Source organism: Heloderma suspectum, chromosome 15 (genome assembly GCF_057233095.1).
Source record: "Heloderma suspectum isolate Gila_16-S chromosome 15, 16-S_ref, whole genome shotgun sequence".
NCBI classification, from domain to species: Eukaryota; Metazoa; Chordata; class Lepidosauria; order Squamata; family Helodermatidae; genus Heloderma; species Heloderma suspectum.
This window is the reverse complement of record NC_139472.1, coordinates 3519835-3531583: the sequence shown is the minus strand read 5'-3', so window position 1 is coordinate 3531583 and position 11749 is coordinate 3519835. Positions and strand designations below refer to the sequence as shown.

The 11749-nt window shown below is 51.0% G+C and overlaps 1 protein-coding gene across 2 annotated transcripts in view; it reads left to right on the top strand.

The window, feature by feature from the left end:
* The first annotated feature begins 4903 nt into the window (after positions 1–4903).
* The window catches only part of LOC146335194 (tumor necrosis factor receptor superfamily member 8-like), a 36539-nt gene continuing 29693 nt past the window's right edge, over positions 4904–11749 (top strand). The window contains exon 1 of one of the 2 annotated variants that reach the window (XM_084822121.1): positions 4904–5097. In XM_084822121.1, the coding sequence (XP_084678247.1) occupies positions 4990–5097 (108 nt within the window). In that variant the 5' untranslated portion in view covers positions 4904–4989. The remainder of the gene's footprint in view (positions 5098–11749) is intronic. The other variant, XM_084822122.1, reaches the window with a different exon arrangement.

Here is an 11749-nt window from a genome sequence, read left to right as displayed (position 1 = left end):
TCTTACCACATTGGGTAGGGGGAGAGAGCCATGCTCACCCAAGGAGCTTTGTGGCCATGTGGAGATTTGAACCTGGGCAAAAGGGGCTTTTTCCATCTGTGTCTGACTGAAATAGTAGGAACAGGGCAGGGTGTGAGAGTGGAGTATTGCTATTATGGTGACAAATATCAGCACGCATGGCTGAAGATGGGAAATAGAGGGAATGGTTATAATAAAAATGGAGGCCTTGTGCAAAGCGAGCGGTAACAACATTGAAGGAAACCTCAGCTCCTTCTGCACCCCAGTGCAGCTAGACAGACTGCTCATGCAGGGTAAAGGGGGTTTATTGATCAGCCCTGAAAGTGGTACAGTCTCAGCGACAGACAGCATGTGCAGCCTCGACAGTTTTCCGCATTTCCCTTGACTCCAGGCGTTTGGTAAAGTCGCATGGGAATGTAGAAGTAACCAATAAAAAAAACTTTTTCTATTGTTTAGGCAGGCCTTTGATGTATAAACTGGTCATTGCTGAAGCGAGTTAAGAGCTGGTGGTGTTGATTGCTTTTATTGTGTTCTCAATTTGTTTCTATGCTGTTTTAATGTAAGACTTTGTTTTTCATCTGGATTTTATGGAGCCTTTTTGGCCTGGAGCACCCTTATTTGGGGCGGGGGTGGGTGGGACAGAAATGAAGATCAATACACTTTAATCCAGAAGCCTTTTGTGAGGTACTCCAGGCCATGTGCCAGAGCGTTAAGATGTGGTGATCCGCAGAGAGTGAGCAAACCACGCGAGTGCCGGGCAACCCCACAAAACAGCAGCAAACCAGGCAAAACATGAATCAGAGAAGGTTCTTTTTGATGCAGGGTGTGGATAAGACATAAACCCAGTTGCCCTGTGTGGCTTCCTTGAAAGGGCTGATTGAAAGCAGAAAGGACAGGCAGTCATTTGTCTCACCAGAAAACAAGGAGTCATTTTTCTACAATGATTCCAAGCCGCTTTGCAGCGAGCGTTTTAGCTGAATACTTCTTGATCGGTTTTAAGCCGCGCTCTTTTCTTCTCAGTCTCACTCTCAATCAAACCGTGATGGGTTTTCACATTAGGCTCATGGCTGGAAATGGGATCTAAAGGGACTCCAAGGTATACGTTTGAGTGTTTGGGGGAAGGGGGTGGGGATAAGAAAATACACAGATGGATCAAACCAAGAGCCTGTCCAATTTATTTACTGTATTTTTCCTGGGCTCTTCAGCCAAAAAAACCTTTCGGAGCAACTTACAAAGGTTAATAATCAGACAGTCCCTGCCTGCAGGCTTGCAATCTAAAAGGCACGACACAAAAGGAAAAGGGATGGGGAGGGAGGGGGAAAAAGCAGAACTGTTCTTCATTGCAAAGTTCTCGTAGGTGTTTTTCTCTGGCAGGGGAGGGCAGAACAAGCTCCCTGGGCCGTTCCTTCTCTGACCAAGGTACAGGGACAGGCTCATCTCCCTTTGCCACGAGGTTCCTTTAGCATCCTGTTTCCTACAGTGGCCAGCCAAATGTCTCTAGTGAGCCCACAAGCGGGGCTGTAGCCAAGAGTCCTCGCCTGCTGGTTTTCCTCTGCTACTCAAAGATGCGCTGTTTTTCAACATAGAGATTCCATTTCCTTCTAATGACAAACCCAGCTGGTGAGTGCTGAGAGAATTGTAGCTGAAACAAGGTGACTGAGATACGAGAGGGAGGCCTCTGTGCCCTTGAGAGAACCCCACAGTTTGCAGAAGTCTTTAGAACAAGTCTTCAGGGGGGAATCGAAGGGGCCAACCTCCAGCCCTAGCCTCCCCCCCCCCCCGCCAGACCAATGAGAATGTTGAGTGTCTGTTGGAGAGGGGGAGAAAAATGGAAAACTGGGTTGTGTGTGCGCGTGCGGGGGAGATGGTGTCAGTGTGGACTCAGCTCCAGAACATTGATGGAATTGAGCAAAAGGCCCCAGAATCTGGGTCTGAACTCACTCCGTCAAGAAGCTACAGCAGCAAAGTATTGGTGCTGACTTAATCTTTACCCATGGGTTCTTGCATTCCCATAAACTCTTCTGTCTGAAAATATAACTTTATTGGGGAAAGATACTGATGTCTTTAGGACTCTTAGCAGTCTGACTCCATTCTAGTTAACATTCCAGCAGGTCAGCTGAAGAGTATTTAAAGTATACGAAATAGTAAAAATAGGAATCTCTCATGGCGCACTCTGTGTCCAAAGATGAGACCACTCAGAGGCAGACCTCTGATTAAGATCTTAGCAGTTGGGGAGTTTCCTGTGTTTTTCTCGCCAGATGTATTGGGCTGCACCTCCATTCATCCTAGTCCTCATGGGTCTGAAGAAAGGGCCGATTTAAATCAGAACACAGAAAGCTGCCTTCTATCAAGTCCACCTAGATCAGTATGGGCTTGGTCTATCCTGACTGGCGGTGACCGGACTTGTGGCCTGCTGGATGCAAAGGATGTGTTCTGGTGATGAGCTGTCAGTCCATAAGGCAAACACGGACCAAATGAAACGTTTTGATGTGGGACAGAGAGTTATGAACTCATTGGCCTCCCTTTGATAAGGGAGTCAGACTGAAAGTACAAAGGCTAGGAGATTTTTGGTCTCACAGAATATGTTGCAGTCATTTTTTGACAATTTATTCCAGTCGCTTTAATTTTATGACAAACATTTCGACCAAATAATTATCTGATCTCCCCCTTGGTCTGACCCTTGACCTTTCGTCCAAAAAGCAGTGGTCCAACGTGAAAGCAGAGGGCATGGCTGTCTATGTGCAGACCTGCTCCTGGCCCCTACGTTTGTGTTTTCCATTAAACTTAAGTTTCAGGTCCTTATGACTGCAAGGCTAAGCTTGAAAATATATGAATGACGACTGATGAAATCCTAGATGCAAAAGTGTGACCAGGAAAGTAACTGCCCGACAAGACATGTGCCTGTAGAACAGACATGGGGAACCTCCATCCGTCACCTGAGTAGGGGCCATGGGAGTTCCAAATCTGGCTTGCCAGCTTTCTCCCCAAGCCCCACCCCTTCTCCCTAGCAGAACTCAAATAAGGTATGCTAATCTATGCAAAATTGCCAAATTGATTCCAGTTGCAGGCTTCAAGTTTTCCTAATGCAGAATGTGGCTTTTGTCCTGTTTAGATGCGACATCCACAAGTAGCCCCCCTTGACAAATCTACTTGCTTAGGACAAGCAAAGTGTCTTTCGAAGCTGATCCTAATGAGGTTTGCTGTGGCTGCCTTCTGCGGGGAATACTGAAATACAAACGACAACAAATAAATGCAACCTACCTCACAGGGCTGTTGTGAGTATTAAAATGGGGGAGGTATGTACTCTGTCTTGTGAGCTCTTCCAAGAAAACACAATCCAACAGTGCTATCTATCTATCTATCTATCTCCAATCAGATACAAAACTCTTTGGACCAGCCACTCAAAATACTGCCTACATGAGCAGCCCATTTGATATATTTTCTGCCTTTTTTGTTGCTGTTATTTTTATTGTTTTTACTGTATATTATATTGGGATCTTTTAAGTAAATTTTGTATACCACTCAGGTATCATAAAGGGCAGCATAAAAATATTTTAAAAAACAAAAGAATAACAGCTATAATAACAACTTAGTGTGCAATCCTATGCATGTTTAGACAGAAAAAAAGTCCTAGATTTATACCCCACACCATCAGTACAAATGCCCTCAGGAAATGTTCTTACACATTACAAAATGCAGTCAGATAGCACCACTTTTTAAAATATTTTCATTACAGAATTATGTATTATTATTTATTATTATTAACTTTATATCCCATGCCTTCACCATAAATGCCCATGGCCATGTTTTGTTCCTACACATTACTAAATGGAGAGTCATATAGCACCACTTTAAAAATGTGGTGTTCCCCCCCAGCCCACCTCTTACAGAAAAGAAAATGACACCCAAACTCTTTCATTTCTATAGTTGTGCAACCATTGTTTCAGCCTAGCGGTGCTGAGGCGAAGAAAAGTTTGTCTTGCCATCAGATTGCCTAGCATCTCTAGCTGCCTGAGTGAGGCTAATGGGAGTTGTACTCCAAAGCTCCCACAACCTGGTGAAATAAATGTGTGTGTGTTCTTGTGCTTTAAAGAGCAACTTTATCTGCAGAAACGTAAAGAGCAGATGAAAAGAAACTCAAAATCTGAATGCAATTTAAAAAGCAAATTCAAAGAAACTGTCAGAGCAACTTTATCTGCAGAAATCAGAAGATGCCGACTTGGCAAGCCAGGGAGATGGCCCACTGCATGCAGCTTTCTCTCAACTTGGCGCCCTCGAACTGTGTGGGACGACAACGCCCATCACCCTCAGCTGACGGCCCGGGGATGATGGGAGTCGCCCCCAGCTTGGCACCCTCCAGATGTGTTGGGCTGCAACTCCTATCGCCCCCGGGCCTGGGGAGGAGGGCGTCGCGCTCCCGCACGCCCTCAACCTGGCGCCCTCCAGCTGTGCTCGGCCGCAGCCCGCCATCCCGGGCTGCCTGGGTGGGGACAGCGGGAGCCGCGGCCGGACGCTCCGCGCACCCAGGCGCCTGCAGCCCCCCTCCTCCGCAGCCGACGGGGCAGGCGGAGCCGCTGCCTGCAGGTCCCGCTGCCGCCGGAGCCCGGGCGGCGGGGCAGACGCGGAGGGCGAGCCGGCGAGCCAGGCGGGAGGGGGGCTGCCCGGAAGGCGGCGGGGCAGGCGGGCGGCGGGGCAGGCGGGCGGCGGGCGGAGCCGCGCCGTTCCGGGCAGGGGCTGGCGCGCCGCGGCCCCGCTCTGCCTCGCCGGGCTTTTCGCTCGCTGCCGGCGCGGAGCCGCGCGCTGCCCCTCGGGGCGGAGCAGCCCCCGCCCCCGCCCCCGCCCCCGCCCCGCCGCGCCCCGCCCCGGCCCCGGCCCCGCCGCGCCCAGACGCGCCGCGCCGTCGAGTCGAGCGGGAGGCTGCGCGCCCCTCGTCGCCCGCCGGGAGGCTCCTGGCTGCTCCGCCGCGGAGGGATGGCCCGCCGCCCGCCGCCCCGCCGGGGCCCCCGCCCGGGCGGGCTGCTGCTGCTGCTGCTGCTGCTGGCGGCGCGGCTGCCGAGGAGCGCCGCGGCGCCTGCCCAGGTGAGGCGGGGCGGGAGAGGCGCGGCGCGGCGCGGCGTGAGACGGGAGCCTTGCTGCGCCCGCGCCCTCCGGCGGGGGACTGCGCGCCGTGGCCCCCCGAGGGCGACGGAGCCGGGGCGTCGCTGGACCGCGGCTCCCCTTCCCGCCAGCCGGCCGGCGGGGGACGAGGGCGCGCAGCCCCGACGCGTCCGGAGGGGCCGGGCCCCGCGCGCCCGTTCCCCTTGGCCGCGGCCGTGGGCTGGCGGTGGTGGGCGCTGGCGGCCGGGGCGCCCGCGTCGGCCGAGTGTCAGAGCGGGGTGCCGGGGATGGATGGGGGCGGCTGGGCGGGGAGCCGCCCTGCCGGAGGCCACCACAGGGCCGCCGCGTCTCGCGTCCCCTGGCCAGCCGGACGGCTGATTTATTTGGTATTGCTGGGTATCGTCTGGGAAGCCCGAAGGAGCCGCCGTGCCGCCCCAGCCGAGCCGGCATCCGGCAGCCGAGGAACAGGGCGGCTCGTAGCCCACACGGAGGGATGGCCGCAGGGAACCGTTTGGGTCTTTCCAGACGCTGGCCTTCGGGGGGGCGGGCGGGGGCTCTCTGTTTTTTTAACACTTTCTTTTATTGGCAAGAATTTTTAACCCTAGGGGTGAGGTCCCATGTTGGCTCTATGCAGACTCATTGGAATGAAGGAGACTAAAGTTAGGGGCCACTCCCTGTAGTCCCATTTGTTTCAATGGGGTCTACTTTGCATAGGGCCATCCCACATCGTTCTGTCTTTCCATCTAAATGAGTCCGTGACGCCTACAGCTTTCAAAACCATCGTGAAGCGTTTTTGGGCTGTAAAAAGCCCCAGTACGTGGAATCTGCCATTATCTACATATCTGTCAGAGACACACTGGGAAGCCTTTCATAAGCAGATGCCATGAGGTGGTAATGCTACGAGCTGGCCTGGGTCTCCGCAGAGCAAGTGAGCAGCAGGCAATCTCTTTTACAACTGACATTGGTTGCATTCTCCCTTAGTCTCCAGATCTTTATCTAGTAAGACCATCGCAGATGGCGAGAAGTTCCAGGGGCATTTGCTGAGGGTGCAGAAACATCAAACCTGAGTTGGAAGGGACCTTGTTAATTTATTATGTATTTGTTTACGGAATTTCGCCCTCCCCAAAGGCTCCCAGAGTGGCGTACAAAGATTAATAATGAGACAATCCCTGCACACAGGCATAGCAGCTAAAAGACACGACACAAAAGTTAAAGGGATTGGGAGGGAGGAGGAAAAAAGCAAAACTTGGCCACCAGTCCTTCCATTCAAATTTCTTATAGGTGTTTGTTCTGGCAGGAGAGGGTGAAACAAGCTCTCTGGAGATGTTCCTTCTCTGGTCGCTGTGGGGGGCCAGGTTGGTCTCCTCCTTGCTCTCATATTCTTTCTGGGAGACAGGGAAGGCATTGGTCCTGGGTTCTCTGGCTGATGGATGCATCCAGTGTACAGTCCTAGGGAACCGTCATAGTGGTGTCATAGAGGTCATCTAGTCCAGCCCCCTGCTCTGTGCAGAAAACATAGCTTTCGCATCCCTGACAGATGGCTGTCTAAGCCTCTGCTTAAATACCCCCAGCGAAGGAGAGCCCATCACCTCCCGAGCTGCCTGTTCCACTTTTGCACAGCTCTTACCTTCAGGATGTTTCTCATGTTTAGGCAAAATCTTCTCCCCTGCCATTTCAACCTGAGGATAAAACATGGCAACTCTGCAAGGGAGCTGGCATTTTAATTTCAGCCCATTCGCCCTAGATTCTGGTTTTGCTGCTAGGTCTTGGTGCCAGGGAATGTGAAGCATTAGCAAAATCAAGACTGCCTTGGAGCACACGTGGAGTGTAAGTTGCCATCAAGCAACCACAAGTAGCATCTGCCTATCAGGGGACTTGCACGGGCATAAGCTGTGACTTCCAGACATGCTGAGGCCTTGTTCCCTATCCCAGAGTTGGAGGATATCAAAACAAAAAAAGAGGGAAGGGGTGATGCCAATCTTATTCTGCTAATATTTCAGGGGTGACAGAATCCCATGTCATCCCCTGATCCACCTGCTACCGTCAGGTGCTCCAGTTTGTGTTCCATCATTGCGGTAGGTCTACAAGGCCTGAGGAAGGAGCGGGGCATTTGGGGTGGTGGCCCCAAGGTTGTACACTGGCATGCCCAAAGAGCTCCACTGACCACATCTCTGAGGTTGGGTTGAAGGAACTGGGTGTGTTTAGCCTGGAGAAGAGAAGACTGGGATGGGGACGTGAAAGCACTGTGGGAATAACTGAAGGGCTGCCACATAGAAGGGGAGGGGCCCTAGCTCAGTGGTACAGCCCTTGCTTTGCGTGCAGAAAGTCCCAGGTTTGATCCCTGGCATCGCCAGGTAGGGCTGAGAAAGAATCCTGCTGGGAACCCTGGAGAGCAATTGCTGCCAGTCAGTGTCGACAGTGCTGGGCTACATGGACCCAGGGCCTGACTCAGTATAAGGCAACTTTTTATGTTCCCGTGTTAAGGGGGCAAACACTGGTTCTTGGCGGCTGTCTCAGAGATCTATTGGGATTAAGTGACAAGAAGGTAGATTTCAGTAGAACATTAGGAGAAATGTCTTGAGCAGCTTGACGATGGTGCCAATTCCCTAGAGGGCTGGGTGGGCTCTGCCTTGCTGGAGGTCTTCACTTAGAGGCTGGATGGCCATTGGTTGGTGATGCTCTAGCTTTGGACTTCCTACCTCAGGCTGGGAGCTGGACTAGATGACCTCTGAGGGTCCTTCCAACGCCTGTGATTCTGTGACGCCTTTTAGAAGGCTCTTCCAGCTCTCTTTATTGAGGAGGTCCAGATGAGACAATTATACTTTATCCTCCCATCCCGCCCCAACTCCCAATGGTCATTGCCCTGAAGTACCGTCGTAAGTCACCTGGATTGCAGGAAAAGCCCAGGGCAGAAATATTTGGAACACATCAATAATTTCCCCTCTAGAGGCTTTAGGAGGGTAGCTTGGTCCCCAATGATGGATGGTGGTGGTGTGGAGCTAGGGCTCACAGGGACGCAGACTGGGGCTTTTTTATTAGCAGGGATGCTTTCAGCACCTCCCCCCCGCCCCGACTTCCCTGCTCTCTCTGAACTTAGTGGCAACTCTCACAGTAGCTGGGTGGGGGGAATAGATTTTCCCAGCAACAATATATTTTCCCCTGCAATCCTCAGAGTGGCTGTAAGGTGGCGGGATGGATTTTCCCAGCAAAATATATATTGTTGTGAGCTATCCTGTTGGAATGAGAAGTATTTGGGGGGGGCCTTGCTCTTGAACTGGCAGTCCTGGTGGGGATGAAAATGGCTGAAGCTAGTTTGTTGATATGGATCCACATCAATCTGGAGGGCAATTTGTAAGCATTACATGAATCATACCTGTTTTTTCTCCTAAGGAACTTTCATCTCCAGGCATTCCAAACTGCTGTTCCTGATACCCAGCTAACAGCACAGCCGAAACATTTAGCCTATGCATACGCACACGCACACACTGTTGTTAGTCTTTCTATCTTTCATTCAATTCCCTGGTTCTTAACTGCTGTCTCAAAGAACGATTCTCAAAGAACGATTCAGACAGAAGGAGATCTTATTGTTCAGTTCTCAGATGTGGTTGTGGGTTTCTGAAAAGAAGGGTATGAGGGGGAAACCCTGTTAGGGTTCAGAACCTTATCAGAAAAGCAAGGATCTCAGTTCTCTGATGGCTGTCTACTCGATTCCTGAAGCAGCCTGTTACAGGCATGTCGCTGTATTACGCAGCCCCCTTTTCTGGCCTTGCTACTCATCTCTAGCAAACTGAATGTTCTGATTCAGCATCGCAGGGTTTCAGCACCCTCAAAAGGATACTCATGCGTGAGTCATTTTGGGGCTGAATGAGAAAAGGAAAGCGCGCGAAAGAAGGCCAGTTTCCTGCACAGAAAGCACTCCTGGCCGTGCACAAACTTCAGGCTGATGGTGCAAATTAGTGCCATGCTGAAAATCTCTTCCACATTCCCCCCCCCCCGCCTCCAGTAATTCTCATTCAGTTCAGTAGAAAGGAAATTGCTTTCGAAAAGTCATTCAAAAGGTGAAGAACAATTCAGAGAAATTCTCATCGGTTGGGGCCTTGCGCTTACCTTACTTATGAGGTGGCCGAAGAGTGCATGCGAGTGTCCTGCCTTTGACTGCACAATCATCTCTCTGTTGGCTGGCAGCCTCCTTGGTTTCCCACATTTCAGTTAAAGCCCAGGGGAAGACATCAGGAGGCAAGTCCTCCCATAGGGCTTAGATCAGGAAGCGCAGGCAGCCCGGGAGGCTGCAGAGCCTTGGAGAGATGTCTAACAGAAACACCCTTGGCCAGCTTGCAGTGATTAGGTAAGCTCAAAAGCCACCAGTAAATTGAAATAAATTATAAAGTGTCCTGAGAATGCTGCAGAACAATGGAAACTCTTTTCACAGGGGAAGAACTCTTTCAGCAAATGGGAGGACAGATTTTGGCACAGCAGTAGCTCCATCTCTTCCCTGGAGCTGGACACAACACGCCGGCCCCCCCCCCGCCACACAAACACGCACACACACCCCTGCTACAGGACGTTCAGGGAAGTGGCGGTATTCTAACCATCTGCATTAGAGACAGGATAGATCCACAGTCACCTCTCAGAAATTTAACATTTGAGAAACCCTGGGGAAAGTGCTAAAACCTGCAGAATGGTAGCTACAGCTGAGCCACAATTTCTCAGGAGACATTTTTCTCAGAAAAGGTCCGAGATTTCTCTTTACGTTTCCCCCACCCCACCCCAATAAAAGTCTATTTTGCAGGATTCTCCCCAGATTTTCTTCACCGTTGCTGCTCTGGCAGCTTGCAGTGATCGTGAAACTCCCACCTCGCCCCAACCCTTTGGGGAGGAAAGACCGCAGCTGTGCTCCAACCCCTGCCAAGGGTGAGCCCTTTCTGTGAGAAACCATTGGAGCACTTCTCTTCCCTCTGGAGAAATTCGGTGAAACTGTCCCCCCACTTTCTCTGCCTGCAACTAAAATGACCAAGGGGCTGGAGCAACTCCCCTGTGAGGGAAGGTTACAACAGCTGGGATTGTTGAGCGTGGAGAAACGGCGAGTGAGGGGAGACATGAGAGAGGTGCCCAGATTTATGCATGGTGTGGAGAATGTGGATAGGGAGACATTTTTCTCCCTCCCTCATTCTAGAACCGAAAGGGGTCATCCCATGAAGCTGATTGGTGGGAGATTCAGGACAGATCAAAGGACGGACTTCTTCACACAGTGCAGAGTTAAACTGTGGGATTCACTGCCACAAGATATTGTGATGGCCGCCAATTTGGATGGCTTTAAAAGGGGGCTTGGACACATTCCTGGAGGAGAAGGCTATCAATGGCTACTAGTCCTGATGGATCTGTGCTCCTTCCAGGATCAGAGGCAGTCGGCCTATGTACACCAGTTGCTGGGGAACATGGGCAGGAAGGTGCCGTTGCACTTATGTCCTGCTGGTGGGGTTCCCACAGGCAGCTGGTTGGCCACTGTGTGAACAGAATGCTGGACCAGGTAGGACTTTGGTCTGATCCAGCAGTGCTCTTATGTTCTTGCAAAGAGGGCGGAAAATTTTGGAAAGCCCTCTGTGCAAAGCCCTAGTGCAGCCCGACATGACAGTTGCATATTTGGGCCTCGCTCTGTGTGTGAGTACAGAGAGGCAGAGCTGCCAATGGTTCTGAGCCACACCAAATGTTTGTGGCTCTGCCTGAGGCAACACTGGCTGATTGAAATCCAGAAGGCTCAATTGCCTTGTGGCGCGGAAGTCGGCCTCATTGCACGTGCGTGACAGAGCCTAATGCATTGATTAAGTCTCCAGACCTGCTAGATTCTGGTAAGTTTGCAAGTTCTCGGTCCAGTCTAGCATCCTCCTGTTCCTCAGCCAGATGTCCAAGAAGCCCTCGCCCCTAGGCATGAAGTAGGGATGTCAGAGAAATCTGCAATGGAGTCAAATGAGTTCACATTCCTATGAATCCAACCTGCGAATTCTGCAGCCGACCAGCTTTGTCCGAGTGATGCAGATTCTGTGGGCTGGTTTTTTGCTTTTCGGGGGGATATGCACTAATGCGCATCAGTGCTAATGCATGCTTGTGCTACTCTGCATTGGCGCTACTGTGCATTAATTAGTGTGCATTGGTGCAAGTGTGCATTAGTGCTAATGCGGATTAATGCAAGGTCAATGAAACTCTGGTGAAAAAAATCCAATTCCATGAGTGGGAGATGGAACGAAAGACACCTGACAATCTGTGAAACACAAATGTCATGGATTTAACAAACTCTGTACATCCCTAGCTTGAAGGCCTTTGCTCTTTCCTGCTCCTGCCCACTTCCTTTAAGAGATATTTGGAGCTGGATACAGAGGCTGCATTCCTAAGCACATATATTCAACCTCAAGGAGAATATGCACAAAGTCTGTTGAAGAAACAAAGAGGGAATTTTGCACGTTCTCCAGTCATTATGCATAGTCTCCAAGGGACCTTGAACTGGTGCTGACATTGTTATATTCTTTTCAGCGCTAGCACAAGATGCTTTTATTCGCTCGGATGTTTGACATTGACACATACTGTTTTTTGCTGATTGAATTGTTTTATTTACTTTCTCTCACCCTTATTGTTTGGATGT